Source organism: Xenia sp. Carnegie-2017, unplaced genomic scaffold (assembly GCF_021976095.1).
Source record: "Xenia sp. Carnegie-2017 unplaced genomic scaffold, XeniaSp_v1 HiC_scaffold_13, whole genome shotgun sequence".
Classification (NCBI taxonomy): domain Eukaryota; kingdom Metazoa; phylum Cnidaria; class Anthozoa; order Malacalcyonacea; family Xeniidae; genus Xenia; species Xenia sp. Carnegie-2017.
In genome coordinates, this window is record NW_025813436.1 from 4,860,018 (window position 1) to 4,877,704 (window position 17,687).

The 17,687-nt window shown below is 38.5% G+C and overlaps 3 protein-coding genes across 3 annotated transcripts; all 3 read left to right on the forward strand.

The window, feature by feature from the left end:
* The first annotated feature begins 12 nt into the window (after positions 1–12).
* Positions 13–11,661, forward strand: LOC124450677 (long-chain-fatty-acid--CoA ligase ACSBG2-like). The gene is made up of 17 exons (XM_047001314.1): positions 13–462; positions 2,645–2,733; positions 3,544–3,664; positions 3,932–4,015; positions 4,089–4,190; positions 4,909–4,956; positions 5,037–5,135; positions 5,204–5,272; positions 6,210–6,268; positions 6,347–6,469; positions 7,710–8,007; positions 8,093–8,209; positions 9,183–9,216; positions 9,859–9,998; positions 10,371–10,562; positions 11,182–11,236; positions 11,368–11,661. The coding sequence occupies exons 1-17, from the start codon at positions 133–135 to the stop codon at positions 11,439–11,441; spliced, it is 2,034 nt and encodes a 677-aa protein (XP_046857270.1). The 5' UTR covers positions 13–132; the 3' UTR covers positions 11,442–11,661.
* Positions 11,662–12,346: 685 nt separating this feature from the next.
* On the forward strand, positions 12,347–13,931 carry LOC124450687 (tumor necrosis factor alpha-induced protein 8-like protein 3). Its single transcript, XM_047001319.1, has 2 exons — positions 12,347–12,819; positions 12,999–13,931. The coding sequence occupies exon 2, from the start codon at positions 13,013–13,015 to the stop codon at positions 13,577–13,579; it is 567 nt and encodes a 188-aa protein (XP_046857275.1). The 5' UTR covers positions 12,347–12,819; positions 12,999–13,012; the 3' UTR covers positions 13,580–13,931.
* An 844-nt stretch (positions 13,932–14,775) lies between these two features.
* On the forward strand, positions 14,776–17,398 carry LOC124459514 (myb-like protein X). Its single transcript, XM_047008965.1, has 5 exons — positions 14,776–15,298; positions 15,585–15,737; positions 15,824–15,870; positions 16,112–16,920; positions 16,996–17,398. Exons 1-5 carry the CDS (start codon positions 15,108–15,110, stop codon positions 17,191–17,193), a joined length of 1,398 nt encoding a protein of 465 aa, XP_046864921.1. The 5' UTR covers positions 14,776–15,107; the 3' UTR covers positions 17,194–17,398.
* Positions 17,399–17,687: the final 289 nt, after the last annotated feature.

Genomic DNA, 17,687 nt, shown 5'->3' on the forward strand with positions numbered 1-17,687 from the left:
GTCATGACGTGTAGGTGTGTGAAAGGACGGGCCGTCGTCAGGGAGTGCTCTTATGATTGATGAGTAGATGAAAGAGTCATTTGCCCGTATATTGCACCGGAAAGCTGTTCATTAAAATATTTCCCCGAGACGATGTCCGAAGACATTGCTACAACATCTGCTCCGACATCGTTGCCGGCATCCGATGAGAAAATAAATTCTCTCGCCGAAGACATGGACAGCAAGCTTGCTCCTGCTGAAAATTTCTGGTCTGTTTCACCGAACGGAGCGGTGAAACTACGGATAGGGGCGACGAAATACGACAGCGACGAGCCGATAACCGTTCACGAGTTATTTAAGCGAACTGTCGAGAAGTCGGGCATCGCTTTTGCGCTTGCGGTGAAACGCGACGGAAAATGGGAAAAATGGACGTACAAACGGTACATGCAGGAATGTAGAACGGCAGCTAAGGGATTTATTAAGGTAAATAATAATTGTGACCTCTCACATTCCCCTTTCTTAACTCTGAATTAGTAATTACGTTTCGAAAAGCTGAAGTACTGTGTGACTTCAAAATCGACTTTTTATGTTATTACTGATGAATAATAAGTGTTCAATAATTTCTGTTTGCTCAGTCTACTAATGAAAGGAAACGCGTTATCGTAGCTCTTGAGTGGCGAGTTCAACAATAAATGTTGACGGCAGTAATGATCATTAGGTCGCATTATTAAATTGTCAGACCTTTCGTGTTTCAAACGAACGATTCCACTCGGTAATAATAAGTTACATTGCGCAAGCGTTTGGTTTGGAAAGGAATTATTTTGCAATAACGATTCAACCTATATTGCGAAGTCACAAGCAAACACCGGAGGTCCTTTTTTTAAAACAAATTTCTAGCATTTCACGATGCTTCCTTTAGGAGCAGTGTGGCTAATTCTTGATCATTTCGTTACATTTTCATATTTGATTTGTGGTAATTTGTGCTTCGATCTATTGTTCTCGGTAGCCAAGGATTCTTTGTCGTTTTATGCAAGTATTTGGACTATTTCCGCGGGAATTGTTAACTACATTCCTATGACTGCAAGAGCGGTTTTAGTTCCTATTATATGCCACCCGTGTTGATTTCCACGTGAGAACAGCGTGCTCTGTGAATATACCAGCGGAATAGACGAATTTTCACCTATCACCCCAGTCCATGGTTTGGGTATTTTACTTCGTGCATCATCTAACTAGTCGTGTAGCCTTAGAATTGTGTTATACCTTTCTAGACATTGTTCCGTTGCTCTTCAGGTATTTTGTACTCGTAGTTTGAGGTAGTTACACCCACATCTCCCTCCTGCTTTCGCTGTTTATCAAATTGCGTAACGTTTAGGCATATTACGATACATGATTTGTTTGCGCATTCAAATGGATTAATTAAACGCGTGGTTGCTCCATTTCACATCTTTGAACTTGCTGTATGTTGCAGTTCAATGTCAAATGGACACGCCGCCTTTCTCATATACTTGGCGCCTCCCCGACCATTATACTGTAGTTGTATTATTGTATAAATTGAAACAAATTTCATTTGCCAATTTCTTTGCATGCAATTACGCGAAATAACAAGGCTTAAGATCAACGGGGCAATTTTTATCGAGTTAGTCTACAAGCTAGCTGAAAGTATGCTGTACAAATTGATGCTGATAGGCTGTTTACAGTATGGTATTGCCAGGGCATGCGCCAGAACGTTAATTGGGAATGTGGGCCAGTTGCATCCGACTGATTTCTTTTTAATGGCCAGTTCTCTCTTTTACAATCCAATGAAAATCGACAACTTGCCATATCCGTCAACATCGTTGGTTTGATGCATTTCTTTACCTGCAAAATGCGTGATAGTCACGTGATAGATTTCGTGCGTTTAAACGTCCAAAGTTGAGGTGCATTTCAACTCGTCAAATCGTAGCACGAACGTGAAGTGTGTTTTTGCCGGCGCAACCGTAGTAGTGTTTAGGTTTGACGTTAGACCGCCTGTGTATGAATATGTTGTAACGGATTTCACAAGTGGCGAGCGTGTCGGAAATTTAGACCAGTTTGAGTCACGACAGGAGCATGTTCTTAAAGGCTATGAATGCATTGTATGATTTCTACGAGTTTCTATTTTCACGGGAACATATTAGGTTCGTAACGCTAAAGTATTATAGGTACGCTGATTAGGTACCATTCTCATTCAAAAATGGCTGATGCAAAATCCTTGTTTGATCTTGCAGACTTTGTCGTCATCGTATGTTTTATATATTTACGGGTGACTTTCACTTTGAGAAAAACTGAACTCGTGATCATAATTGACTTCGAGCGGTAGCTTGTTTCAAATCAGTCACTTCGAGTCTCTAGTGACTACTGATCCAATATTATAAGGAAGCTGAATTGCATCTCGGGAGACTCGTTTTGTGAGCGGTGGAGAACTCTTCTCTCCACCCAAAGACAGGCAACCATTTGCTGTTCCATTTGCCAACTTTTATTTTCTCCTTTTCTCACACCTCCACCTTTGCCCTCGTGAAATTCACCAATCCCCCACTCTACCTACATGCTTACACATACACCTGCAACGTCAGCCTCCCTCCATAGCTGTATGACTTTTCTAGTCTGTGATTTTATCTACTAATGAAGCTTCACTTTATGTTTTCAGCTTGGTTTGAATGAATTTGGTGGTGTAGCAATAATCGGCTTCAACTCTCCCGAATGGATAATTTCCAATATTGGTGCAATTTTTGCGCGGTAAGACATACGAATTGCACTTGACGTAAAGATGTAAAGCCTATTTTACACTTGTTCGTTTTCACCGCTACATGTACGTTAGACTGGATAACGCGTCTGGTGTGAATATTGAAAACAAAAGCCGGAAGAACGAATTGCATACTCTCTATCGGTGCCACGTTCTTAGTCTTAGGCGATTTGAATGCTTTGCAAGTCTTTCTTTCCGTTTGATCGCTTGTATTTTTGCTGCGAAAACGCAAAATTCAAACCTGGTATGTTCGTCATTCGAAGGGGAGACTGGTACTACTTGTGCAAGTCAGCCAACTTTGATGCTCTTACTATATTTTATATTAGGATATTTTATATACTAGAGATGATTACTATGAGTTTTATGTACACAACCACTCACGCCATTTTGCATAACGTGAGGTGGAATAATCACGAATATCTGCTGATATGTTACTTCAAATACACCGAGATCCTGTCGCTGTGAAGTGCTAATGGTGTAAAATTCTGCTTAAGCATTTCGTCCAAAAGTCGTCATGAAACTAAAGATTTGTAAATTTGCCGCAATCCGTTTTGCAACATGACGTCACTAATTGCGTAAATCGGACATTACGTTTGCGAAAACATTAATATGTTGATTATAAAAAACTATATTACAAAACTGTTTTCAAAAGTCCACTGTCATTTCACGAGCTCTCTTCGATGAGAATAAAATTCGAATAAAAAATTTTCGTTTTACCTGCCCTTTAAGGGTTCTCCCAATCTTATCTTTCCGTATGACCCTGTAGTTACATTGCATTTCGTTCTGTTACCGTTTTCTCGCAGGGGATTGGCCACCGGTGTCTATACAACCAATTCTCCCGAGGCGTGCAAATACGTACTCGAAAACTCGCGCACGCGAATCGCCGTCGTGGAAAATAAGATTCAGTTGGACAAGATTCTCAAGGTACAGATAAGTGAGAACGAGTGAATGTGACTTCATTTTCGAGTTTTATCTCGTATGCGCGCGGGCTCGTATGTAGCTCGGTAGTCGTTCACCCAGCACGAGACTCATATGGCCAGTGTGGCCATATATGAAGATTTTTTACCAGAGTCAATCGGATGAGCTTAAACACTCCGCCCCCTGTTCTGAACTTTATAACTCCGTGAAGCAGGTGGGAGAGTCTAAGCTCGTCACTACGGTGTATCTATATTCTTGGTGTACGTGTTTAAGATTTGGGATCAGTTGCCGGATCTCAAAGCTGTTATTCAATATCTTGGGGAAGTCGAAGATAAATCAAACCCTAATGTGTATACGGTAAGTAGCAGAGAGTTATGTCACCAGCCGAATAAGATATAATGTCTGGAAGTCTCCGTTTCCATTTTCACAGTGGGAGGATTTTATGAAGTTGGGAGAGGCATGTGATGACACCGAATTGGATGCAAGGATCACTGCTTTAAAGCCGAACGAATGTTGCACCTTGGTCTATACTGTAAGTATGACGTGTTTTCGTGTGACGTCAAAGCGGCCATGTTGGTGGTATAGGTTACTTCAAAGGGTCGATGCGCTAGCAGCTCATCAATTTGTCAAATCAAGGGAAATTATTTTCAATTCATTGCCCCCGTATACGACAGGTGGTAAAAACACCCCACACTCGTATTTTTTTTGAGTGTTGGCTACGATGAATAAACAGAGAAGGAGAATTTTTCTCACGGATGACGATGTGAATTCATTGCGATTTACTTAATAATTGTCTAATATAAGTGGGTTTCCCGATCGGGTCAGCCAGATAATTGGGATAAACATGAAGTATTTCATTTTCAGTTCATAGTTCTTCGAACAAGTCACGTGATCGCAGGTGCGGCACTGAAAAGAATCTGGGACGTCAAATTTTAATTTGTGTTGGAAAAACGCATTTGAAAACTATTTCACTCCCCAAAGTTAAGGAAATGGCATTTTAGAGCTTGTTAATATAAAAATTTTCCGAAGGGTCGGGACTCCATAAGTGCTATATTTTTAGGCTTATTTGCAGTGTAAAGCAACTCCCCCCTTCTCCCCAAAAGAAATAGTTCCCATCAAGCCACTGCTTCTGACTTTTCAAAAAATTAGATCATATAACCGTACCTACGCGAATAACAACGTATGTATGTGTAGGTTGTGATGAATTGATAATTTTGTTTTATTTACTCGTATTTCACTTTTACTTTCAGTCTGGAACAACAGGAACTCCTAAGGGTGTGATGCTGTCGCACGATAACGTATGTTGTGTTGCCAAATTTGACTAATTTATTTTTTTCCCGTTTGCACGATTTGACTTTGCCAATTTTCATTCTTTCAGCTCGTGTTTAGCGGTCGAATGTCTTCTCAATGGGTGAATTTACGTTATGAGAACGAGCATGCCATAAGTTTTCTTCCTTTGAGCCATATCGCCGCTCAGGTACAAACTGTGTTTTGTGTGGATATTGAAGGGTATTTGGAAAGGGAAACTTAGTTGATTGTTTTTAGATTTTGGACATTCATATGAGTATTATCAATGCTGGAACGGTTTGGTTTGCTAAACCTGACGCGTTGAAGGTATGCAATCGTATGTAAAAATACAAATAAAATCGTGTACAAAATATGAACAGAGTTTTGATGTGAAAATGAGAACAGTCTTTGCATTACCTACAATATAAACTAAGATAACGTGTGTCAGTGTAGGTAGTGATGAATGAACAACAGAGAACAAGAACAGTCTTTACACTACCTAAAATATAAACTAAGATAACGTGTGTCAGTGTAGGTAGTGATGAATGAACAACAGAGAACAAGAACAGTCTTTACACTACCTAAAATATAAACTAAGATAACGTGTGTCAGTGTAGGTAGTGATGAATGAACAACAGAGAACAAGAAAAGTCTTTACACTACCTAAAATATAAACTAAGATAACGTGTGTCAGTGTAGGTAGTGATGAATGAACAACAGAGAACAAGAACAGTCTTTACACTATCTAAAATATAAACTAAGATAACGTTTGTCAGTGTAGGTAGTGATGAATGAACAATCGAGAACAAGAACTGTCTTTACACTACTTAAAATATATACTAAGATAACGTATGTCAGTGTAGCTAGTGATGAACGAAAAACAGAGAACAAAAACTGTCTTTGGACTACCTAAAATGTAAACTAAGATAGCGTGTGTCAGTTTATGTACTGATGAATGAACGATAGTGAACAAGAAAAGTTTTTACACCACCTAAAATATAAACTAAGATAAATTGTGTCAGTTTATGTAGTGATGAATGAACAATAGTGAACATGAACAGTTTTTACACTGCCTAAAATATAAACTAAGATAACGTGCGTCAGTGTTGGTAGTGATGAACGAACAACAGAGAACAAGAACTGTTTTTACACTGCCTAAAATATAAACTAAGATAACGTGTGTCAGTGTAGGTAGTGATGAATAAACAATAGTGAACAAGAACTGTTTTTACACTACCTAAAATACATCCGTTCGTGTTAACAGGGAAGTTTGGGTGAAACTCTCAAAGAAGTTCGACCCACTGTGTTATTTGCAGTCCCTAGGTAAGACATACACGAGAATTTCGTTAAAATGAAGTCCTTGTCCAATGCGCTTGTTCTTGTTCTTTGCAATGCTGTCAGAGTGTGGGAAAAAATCATGGCAAAACTTCAGGAGGCTGGCCGCAGTACAACCGGAATGAAGAAGCGAGTATCTTCTTGGGCTAAAGGTGTTGGATTGCGTGGTCACATGAATCTTGAAAAGGGGTGAGCATTTTCATATTGATCTGTTGTCGTGCTTCCTTTTGTTTTGTTTGAAATTCGCGAATGCTGCCGCAAGACCGTGGGACGTTTTTTAATAAATGAAGGATGCGATTAAATGTACCGCCATGAGATCGATTATGAAGAAAGACGATACTCGTTCTTTTGATGAGAAACATGATGTTGAGAAAGTCGTTGCATTGTGAGGGTTTAAACATCAGTCGGTTTCCTTTAATGGCGAGAAGACATTTAGGTAGAGCAGACTGTCGGTATTGATTCTTAAGAGCCTGTATTCACCCACTATCTCCCCCTCCCTCATCAATCGGCAAAACTGATAGTTGCTTATCGCATTACCAAACCTGCCTATATATGTGTCTTAATATACGTGACAGCCAACAGTAACGTATTCTCCTGTCAAAACATACACGAACAAAGCGACATTTCTCAACATCCAGATATCAAGGTCCGTGGAGACTCGCGGATCGAGATAAATTATTATGGCGAATTAAATTTGGCGGGAATCAAACTTTTTTGACAAAGCGTGGCTACCTTTCTTGTACATAGCAAACACTCGACTCTCGTTTCGTCATTTTTGGAAATACCGAAATATTCTAAACGCCATTTCGAAAGAAAAATTTGTTGAACTTGTCGTGCTGTATAAATACGCAAAATTGAAACTCTCAAACGGCGTCGGCTAACACCGCTGACCATGATAAAATATATTGCTCGTGGTTGGCTCCCGTCCTGTTTCCTTACAGGACTTTGAAGTGCACGATATTTTATTGTGTTCATTTGTCACTCGCTTATCGTAAAATTTTCTTTATCTCGATATAACAAGTTGAATATTACTTATTCAAATTTTTATCGTGTTGATTCACATTTATAATATATTAATCCCCACGGTTTAATTTGCACATGAAAAACATGTGACTTGGACGAGATCTGAACTCGCACATTCGGGATACTAGTCCGCCGCTCTACCTGTTGAGCAACCAAGCCCACAGGGATTGGAGACGAGTCAAATCTCTTTTAAACTGCGTATGGACGAGAGATTCTCGCCACACTCAACAGGTAGAGCGGCGGACTAGTATCCCGAAGGTGCGAGTTCAAATCTCGTCCAAGTCACATGTTTTTCATGTGCATATTAAACCGTGTTTGGATTAATATATTATATATATTCTCTGATGATGGCTTTGGAATAAAGTTGATTCACATTTATTTGTTGTGCTTTCGTGCTCTCTTGCAGACGCTCTTTGCCTTTATCATGGGGTTTAGCAAACGCTTTGGTCTTCAAGAAAGTCCGAATCGCTCTAGGTCTTGATCGCTGCCGAATTATGGCCTCGGGGGCAGCTCCTATCACCATGGAGACGCTACGTTACTTTCAAAGTCTCGACATGCCCCTGTTCGAAGCATATGGCATGAGCGAATGCGCCGGTTCCTTGACAGTCGGAAAGCGAGGGAAAAATATTACGGGCTCAGTTGGGTCTCTGGTGAATGGATTTTATTGTAAGATCGATGATCCGGACGAAGATGGAAATGGAGAGGTACGGTGCAAACTTGTGTTTCGTGAATTATACCGAGATTTCTTATAGATCAACTTGAGAAAGACTTCTGTTTTTGTGGATTTAGATTTGCGCGTTGGGTCGCCATGTTTTCATGGGTTATTTGAACAACGAAGAGAAAACGAAGGAAGTGCTTGATGAAGATGGTTATCTTCACACGGGGGACATAGGAAAATGCGACGAGGTTTGTTTCCTCTCTGGTAATTAGCAACCTGATGAGTGGAAATTTACGGACACTCATCAGGGTCTGAAATTCGAATTTTTTTAATTAGCTATCCCTACCTGGACACCGGGTTTTTACAATTTTGCATCTTTCCGTACAATCAATGGCATGTCGAATCTCCGGATACATAACTAGTTGGCTTTTCGTATCTCACGGTCAGATACAACATGATCCCGAGGCTGGCTGTCATTTTATGTTTAACGTTTAAGTTCCTTTTACAATCGTAATTGCAATTTATTAACCATTGAAATGTCGCTTAGTAATTCATTATAGTGCCCCTGTAGGCGAAAACTTTTTTTTGCGATATTAAATCTAGGTGTGATGTCTGACATCTCATTGAAAGTTCTTAATTTGGTCCAATCGTCCCATTTTTATAGTGGTTTGAATTTGGCAACATTGCTTTTTTAATGGACCTTGTCTGTCGTTAGAAAAGTCTGGAACGACTAATATTTATGACGTCATGCAAGGGACACGTTAATGCAAAGTATATATACCAAATAGCTTTGATGTTGTCAGAGAATGGCTGGACCCAGACCCATTAGGTCCATAAGGCAACTATAAACGACGATAAAATTGGAACGATTAGACCAAGTTAGGAAGTTTTTCACGATAAAATTGGAACGATTAGACCAAATTAGGGACTTTTTTTACGATAAAATTGGAACGATTAGGCCAAGTTAGGAACTTTTTCACGATAAAATTGGAACGATTAGACCAAGTTAGGAACTTTTTTCGCGATAAAATTGGAACGATTAGACCAAGTTAAGAACTTTTTTCACTTCGTTTTTGCTTGACAAAGTTGCTTAATTTTCACTGTTCAAATGCTAATTTAAATAATCGTAAATGCACTCAATATGCGCTCAAATCTGAATTTAAAATCTTTTTGGGGGTAGTTAGTTAGCTTCCATAAAAATTGTGTCGTATTTGGTTTTAGAACGGATTTTATTTCATCACAGGAAGAATCAAAGGTAATGTTGATTTGAATGAAGGCCATTTCGTTAGTACTGCAGTTTTCAAAATAGGACTTTAGCCTCGAGAGTTTCCTTTGTGGTAAACGAGAATTTCACTTTATGAATAAAGTGAAAATTTCAGGCTTAAACAAGAATCGCAGTTTCGGTAAATACGGATCGATATGTTTTTGATTGAATTAAGAGGAGATTGGGGGCGAGTCATCAAAACGAGACTCGTTGGGATTGAAAATTGCGGGCAAAGACAAAAGGTCGATTTTAGTGTTAGCGTTATGTGATTCATTACTGTAACATTTGTCAACAAGACGTGCGTATATAAGGCAAAATATTAACTCTGAGAAATTGAACGAATCATAATTCAACCATTACAAAGAGAAGGTGTACACTATTAGGCGACTACATTCGGCATTCGTCCTTCGAAACTTCAATTTTCATGATTTTCAGTGAAAAACTCCTTTATGAAAAACTCTTGGACTTTCAACGGGAAAACTCGTCGCCGTTCGTTCTAATATGAAAATTGCATTGCCGTGAGCCTCGTTTTGATAACTCGCACCCAATCTCCCGTTATCGCGCTTCCAAACATATCAAACCTAGAATCTGTATGCGGTGCTTTGACATGTTTCGTAATTGTTTTCAATGTAGAGATAATCATCACAGCGGGAGGTGAAAACATTGCTCCGATTCCCATCGAAGCTCAAATCAAATTGGAACTTCCAGTGATTAGCAATGTCGTTTTGATTGGGGATAAAAGGAAATTCTTGTCATGCTTGATAACCATAAAGGTAGAAAAATTATGGCAGATTTTTTTCTGAAGGAGGGGTGTGCTGGTGAATATTTGAAGAGTTGTTAATTTTCTCCGGGTGGGGGTTCGGCACTGCTGTTTGGTTCAAGTTATTTGCGTTTAATTTTTCAGCAGTTTTCTCGCGCCATAGACAAGCTGATGATGTTATAATTCAACTATAGCAGTAAGCCCCTGCATTGATTTCAATAGAAACTAACGAAGTCGAACTTGAATGTAACAATCTTCTTACCCCCTCACCCCCTCCCTGCCAATTATAAATCTTCAGCAGTCACTGTAATCTGTTGTTTGCAGCTAGCTGTTTACTGCTGTAAACAAGCAAATAATTTTTTTTGTTTTTTCCCCCACGGTGCAGTGTGAAATGGATTTGGATAGCGGCGAACCAAAGGATGAGCTCGCCGGTGCGGCCAAGGTCTGGTGTGAACAAAATGGTGCTCAGATCACCACCGTCTCAGAATTTCTGCAAATGGAGGACGACAAATTAACGAAAGCAATCCAAAATGGCATCGATAGATACAACGAGCAGGCTGTTTCACGAGCGCAAAAGGTACATACATTATTAATAAGTAAGCGCAACACGCTGAACACAAAAATTACAGCGGGGTTGTGTGACAGTGGCGTGGCCAATGGCCATCTCGATAAGTGAATGGGACAATATTCATATATTCATGTTTTCATGCCTAAGAAAGTACTGATGTCAAAAGAACTTATATGAAAAAAATACAAATATATGAATAAAATCCTCCTCTCCTATCAAGCTGGCGACGCCACTAGGTTTTGTGAAGGCATGTGTGGGTGTCCGAACGCCCATCACTTTTTTAGGATTGATGTCCTTTATAGGAAGCACAGCCAAAAATTTAGCTTCATTCTTGAACGCTCATAATATGAGAATGCCATGTTTTCAAATAAATGAACAGACCTTTCAATCTCACATGATACAGCTAAAAGAATCACACCGAATTGATATAACTAATGTCAAACCGATTTCACTTTTTTGTGTGGAACATTCACAAGTTTCAAGCGCTTCCAAAGTCCCTGCAAAATAGATTTTTTGAATTTCCTTTTCTGTAACGAGCTTTCTTGCTAGCCGTGGAATTTTTTCCCATCTTCATCTCGAGACGGGCCACAAACTTGCTTTTGTCGATGATTTCCGATGTTGTTTTTAGGTTCAGAAATGGTGCATTTTAGAAAAAGATTTTTCCATACCTGGTGGTGAGCTGGGTAAGTAAAGTCTCCTTTTAAACTGTTGGTGAGAAATGGTTTCATTTCTCTTTAGCAGTAGGTAGTTTCCAATGCTTAGAAATGGAATCTCTTTCGCATTGACTGACTTGGTTGTCTTTATTTTCTCGTAGGGCCGACGATGAAATTGAGAAGACCAATTATCTACAAGATGTATTCTTCCAAAATAGACGCGCTTTACGAATAAATAAAACACTAGATCTGATTCGACATGACACAATATGTCGAACTCCCATTGGAGCACAACACCCACGTTAATGAACATATGCTATATTTCATTTTAATAACGATTTTGTGCTCTACTCAAACATTGTGTAGCTAGTGTAAATGCAGCCTTTTGGATTCTAAATTAATCTAAATAAATTTTGTTTCGGTTTTGTTTGCTAGTAAATGTTTAAACTCTGAAATGACGTGTAAACGTGACATGCTTAGCCTGTTTTCCTTTTTTGACGAGCCTGCGAACAAGGAAAATCGACTAGATGTGAAGTTTCGTCGTACTGGTCTTGAAACTTGTTGTCCCAATGAATTTGCGTTTGATTATTGAAGTGTTCATTATGGAATTTTTTAAGATTTTTTAAGATTTTTTAAGAATTATTTAAGAAATCATTTTTTGCAATTAGATGTGAAATGGCTACGTTAACTGTAATAATCGTGCCGTCTCGAAATAATGCATTATTTATCTTACATATCCGATAATGGCAAAAAATTTGCTTTTAAGAAGTTGAAAATATGAATATGAATATTACGAGCCTCTTTTTAAGATTATGTGCAATAAAATTACCAGTTGTTTTCGTCGGTAAGCAGAACTGCTATATCTTTTGGATTTTTAAAAGATAACTCATTGTATTAAAATCTTAACGAGCAATGTATTGAAATATTAGACTAACTAAACAATGCGATAAAGTAATTTTGCCATATCTTAATTTCATCAGGCGGGCTAAAATAATAGAAACAGCTGCAGGTCGATTGAAAAAGCTTTCGTGTTTTGTATAAACTCTTCGCGTTCGGCCTAGACCGTTTAAAAGCTAAGCGAACTGACATCTTTTGTAACTGGATACTTCCTCCAAGATTGCTTTCGTTCATCCACTCGTGGAAAATTTGACGGAACATTAGCAAGCTGCCTCTGATAGATTTTGTTCAAATACAAGCACTCACGCAGCATCTGGTTGAATGGAAATTTCCTCCCATTGTGCCGCCAATCAGTCCATGTCAGCTTCGGCCTGTATTGTTGTATATGTCGTATCACATGACTTTTTAATTTAAACAACATCTCTGTTTTGACGGGCGAAAAAAAGCACAACGTTGTTTTATCTACATAGCGTATTTACGTCGGAGGACGAGTACGCGTTTCTTGCGCTACGTCGATATTGGCCTTGTTTCGAGGAAAAAAGCTTTGTGTTGTGGTCTTGGCGTGGCAATATACGAATCGATGTTCGTTTATCGCCATTTGAGAATATTCTGTTATAATTTATCGAATTCTTATTGAGTTAATTGATACACAACGTACAATTTCATAAGGATTGACGATCTTGGCTGACCCCAGAAATAAAACCTTTGAAATCGAGGTAAGAAATATGAAATGAATTTTGATTTACAAGGTAAAGCCGAACGGTGCATATTTCATTCATATTAGTATATAGGTCTTGTGTACAAATTTGGGCTGTGTGAAACAAAGCTAGCATGGCTTGATAGCTATCATACTTTGTTTATGTGTATTTCCTGCTTAACTCGGTTTCGTTCACAGAATTTTTTAGCAAGATGGCCGAGTCGGGCAATTTCAGTTCGAAGAGCTTCGCAATACAAGCGCAAAAGAAAGTGCTGGGAAAGTTGGCTAGTAAGAACGTTGCAAAAGTGTTTGTCGACGACACTACAAGCAGCCTATTCGACCAGCTTTACGCTATTGCGAAGCGAGACACTGGAAATAAAAAAGAAGCCGAGAAACTGCTCAAGGATTTGATCAAAATCGCCGTGAAAATCGGAGTCTTGTACCGGAATAATCAGTTCACGGATGCAGACATGCGAACGGCAGAGACCTTTCGAAGTCAGTTCAAGACAACGGCGATGACAATCGTTAGTTTCCATGAAGTAGATTTCACCTACGACCGGCAGTTTCTCATCGAGTCATTGGAGGAGGCAAAAAAGTCATTGCACAGTTTAATTGAGAGCCATCTTACGCAGAAATCACACGGAAGAGTGGACCATGTGTTCAACTATTTTTCAAATGGAGATCTGTTAGACAAGTTATTTCAAACGGACGCGTTGAAGGACGCTAGAGCCGGCATCGCTGATGGACTAAATAAACTTATGGAAAATGGAGATTTGTAGCATTATAAACTCGGTCTCGGAGGCAAACAAATCGATGAACACAATTCGACCAAATCCTCGGATAACTACCGCTCCTATTTACACTTCTAATCCGTGTTCACAAACAGTTGCCTAGAAATATCTTATTAGGTCGTCTAAAATTTGAGCAAATATCTATTTAAGGTTTCGGGGCGAGTAAAGTACGTCATATTAGGCTAAGTTATTTCTAAATTCTTACACCGTATACAAGATATAATATGCATATTTGTTTGTACATTAAAGACGAGAGGAATATAGTGGAAATGACTTGCAAAATTGCCATTAGAAAACTTGTGTCGATTCAGTCACGCAATAAATTGAATATTTCACAATAGTAATGTTTCAAATGAAAATGCAATAATTCGAATATTTTACTACTTTTGTGAACAACGGAAATTTCGAAATGTCATTTATTCGTATCTGTCGCCTACGGGCTCCTGAAGTAGGTGTTAATTGCGTTAGTCGTAACAGGCCCCACATTATTTTTCTACTCATGCAGTTACTACACTCATTTCGATTTGTTCTTCGCAAGAAAATCGTTCAACTGCATGTGTGCAGTAGGGGTTGCACTCTCTGCTAATATGTATGTTTTCGCTCGTCCAATGCTGTGCCTGCGTTTTATCTATTTTAAATACGTGGTGTTGACCTGTTTTAAGTGCAGGCTTAAACCCCTTTAATTGGATCTCTAAGTTTCTACGTGTAACGTTTTTGTTTAACTTAATATTCTATTTACAAGCGTCGGTTAAAATATCGTCAGCTGGAAGGGAACAGATTGTCATGCCACTTAAATTATAAGCATGCCCATATTAAATTTAATGAAGACGCGGATGAAGCAAATTTTTCATTATTTATTGATTGGATTTCGCAGGAGTTCTATGCGAAGTCATATTGGAAGTAATTTCCACCTCGGGTGAGTCCTAATCTGCGCGCTTGCTAAAAATAAAAATGAAAACAGACAGAGCCTTTGGACGGTTTTAAAAGTTCGTTTTGTTCCATTCTTCTAGGCGATCATGCTCGATAGTTGATCTAGTGATGAAGCTGTCTGATAATAGTCATTTTTATTCGGCTTCCTTCTTTTTAACTGCATCATGTCTGAGTTTAAGATCTTTTCAGTAATTTGAAAAATTTGTTCCCCTGTGAAAACCATGTATTCTTACTATAAACGTTCAAGCAAGAAGCTGAATTTTGGAGTGTCCTTCCTAAAAGGGACGTCCATTCCCCAAATATGTGGGTGTCCAGATACCCTGGTCAGGGCTTCCTAACTCCCAAGCCCCTGAAACTTGAGCAAATTGCACTAGAGTTGCCCGTCAACCACTTGATATGCACTTTTATATGACGTTTTCTTGTGCCTTAAGTACTACCGCTGGACCATGTGTTCGCCAAAACAAAAATTTGTCAACATGGCTGAAAAATAAACAATAAAACATACACGCGATGAAAATATTATCGTATATATTTACCACTTAATTGAGCAAAACTACCTTGGGAAATATATTCGAATGCGTATACGATGTCTCATAATTATAAAGAAAGTGATACGAAAGAAAAGAAACCGTCAAAGCGGAAAGCTCGTGTCAAATCTCACTTTGTACAACCTGAACCTCTTCAGGAAAACCAACATGTGACTGACGTTGTTCAAGCCATGGCTGCTTCAATCAGTGATGCAGACGTAAGACGAGTTTTGTCTGTCCAAAAGAAAAGGTATTTTTACAAAGTATTGACTGACGGGCTGGGATATTCTACTTAGCGGCATAAATACAATACAAACAATTAAAAAAACAAAATGGCCTAGTGGCCTGGGGCATCCTATATCATGCAATCAACTGCTTCGAAATAAAGTTTTCATTTTGTAACACATCATACAATTCATTGCGTAACAGCACCACCGCGTATCAACCATTTGAAATCAGCACTTCCCCTCTAGACCATTTTCTTCTTTTAGATCTCCTTTACATACTGAGATTCATAGATGAAATCTTTTATTTAGCCTGAAAAGTTTTCAAAAGACCAACGAAAGGCTCGGACAGTTCAATGATTTCTCGTCATCCAAATATGATGCTCTCCAACACATGTTTATGCAGCACACAAGACTGTTAACAGACTTGAGAAATGATCTTACGCAGGTGTTTTTAAGAGTAAGGTAACTGGATTGAATGGGTTAAGTTCGAAGCATTGTTGGAGAAACTTTTAAAGCTCAATTACTATGTCAAAACTGTTCATTATTAGACAGCTCAAAGCAAAGTTACAGATTCAGTACCCAGATGCGTTTGAAGGTATGGCTTTATGAACTATGTACGATCTTAGCCAGGTTTAGTTCAACAAAGAACATACTACTTAGGTAGAATAGCAGAATTGATTGTTCACTGCGATATGCTATCTATTTGTTGCCAAATCTTTGGAATAGCTAAGAACTATTTATTTTGGCTTCTAGATTTCTCACATGTGCAAGTTTTTGAGCTTGGAAGACCTGACTTATTGCAAAATGAATTTATTATTCGCTTGATTTTTTCGCAGCTACATTCAATCTGCGACAGGATTTGGAGAATCGCCAAGAGCAGGAAACCCCTGAAATTCCAACATATGTTAGTGGCGAGAAAATGAAAGACTCAATTGATGTCGAGAAAGAATGTAGCAGTACATCTCTGTCTGATGAAGATATGTTGGTGCAGTTGGAAAAACAGGATCATGCAGAGAGTTCTGCCACTTTAGATAACCATGATGAAGTAGAAAACCATGTCAAGGTTGAGAATTGTACTGAGGTTGATAATCATGATGAAATAGAGAGCCATGCTGAAGTAGAGAATCATACTGAAGTCGAGAACTGTACTGCGGTTGAGAACAATGATGAAGTCGAGAACTGTACTGAGGTTGATGACCATGATGAAATAGAGAGCCATGATGAAGAAGAGAAACATGATGAAATAGAGAGCCATGCTGAAGTAGAGAATCTTACTGAGGTCAAGAACTGTACGGAAGTTGAGAACAATGATGAAGTTGAGAATCATACTGAGTTTAATAACCATGATGAAGTTGAGAATCATACTGAGGTTGATAACCATAATGAAATAGAGAGCCATGATGAAGTAGAAAAACATGATGAAATAGAGAGTCATGCTGAAGTAGAAAATCTTACTGAGGTCAAGAACTGTACTGAGGTTGATAACCATAATGAAATAAAGAGCCATGATGAAGTAGAGAATCGTACTGAGGTCAAGAACTGTACTGAGGTTGAATACCATGATGAAATAGAGAATCATGATGAAGTAGAAGTAGACAAAAATGCTGAAGGAGAAAACTGCGCGAAAGTAGAAATCCATGCTGAGGTAGGGATTTTGATTTCAGATGCAAATTCAAGGTTTGCTGTGGAAACTAACTCAAATTCTTCCTTTGATGGATAGGAGAATGTAAGTGATGAAAATTGTGATAGAAATGATCATAAAAGTATCTTGCTTGAAAATAGACATTTCACATCTGTGGATGAAGAAGTGTCGAGTGATTGTGTTGAATTTGTGGAAAGTGAAGATTGTGGAAAATCTATTGAAACTTATGGAAGCATCGAGGAAGATGAGGAGTTTGTGATCATCAGTAATGATTGAAAGAATCTTCCATTAAATGTATGTCTTGTGATTCAGGTCTTCATTCAGAAGCGCAAGAGGCTGTCTACATTATGTATGCAGTGCTTCAGGTGGATACATAGAGTGCAAAATACATAAATACACATTGATATCTTTGATATATTTAATTATACTACATGAAAATTTTGATGATTACGAAATGATTACAGCAATACAATACCAAGCATTTGTTTTATAGAAGAACTTTACTGGGGAGATCACAGTTTGAAGGTCCCTAAATCCTGTTATAATTCTGTGTTCTACAAAAAGCGTGATCAATAATTTTAATCAACTCTTAATCTGATGGTACTAGGCAATGGCTGGGGTATTCGTTAATGATTGGATCTAACACAGAATTATTGCCCTATATACTTGCTAAATTCTACCATATGGAAGCACTTTGTGTATTCTAATATGGATACCCTTGCAATTGTCCGTTAATTTTTAATGAGAACTCATTTCTTGCAACTTTCTTT

Excerpts from the sequence above, each read along its gene's own strand:
- LOC124450677 (XM_047001314.1), top strand. The coding sequence starts at position 133 with ATGTCCGAAGACATTGCTACAACATCTGCTCCGACATCGTTGCCGGCA. Across the intron at positions 8,210-9,182 it reads ACATAGGAAAATGCGACGAG|AACGGATTTTATTTCATCAC; the intron begins GTTTGTTTCCTC and ends ATTTGGTTTTAG. Across the intron at positions 11,237-11,367 it reads CATACCTGGTGGTGAGCTGG|GGCCGACGATGAAATTGAGA; the intron begins GTAAGTAAAGTC and ends ATTTTCTCGTAG.
- LOC124459514 (XM_047008965.1), top strand. The coding sequence starts at position 15,108 with ATGTCTCATAATTATAAAGAAAGTGATACGAAAGAAAAGAAACCGTCA. Across the intron at positions 15,738-15,823 it reads CAGGTGTTTTTAAGAGTAAG|ACAGCTCAAAGCAAAGTTAC; the intron begins GTAACTGGATTG and ends GTTCATTATTAG. Across the intron at positions 16,921-16,995 it reads AAGTAGAAATCCATGCTGAG|GAGAATGTAAGTGATGAAAA; the intron begins GTAGGGATTTTG and ends TTTGATGGATAG.
- LOC124450687 (XM_047001319.1), top strand. The coding sequence starts at position 13,013 with ATGGCCGAGTCGGGCAATTTCAGTTCGAAGAGCTTCGCAATACAAGCG.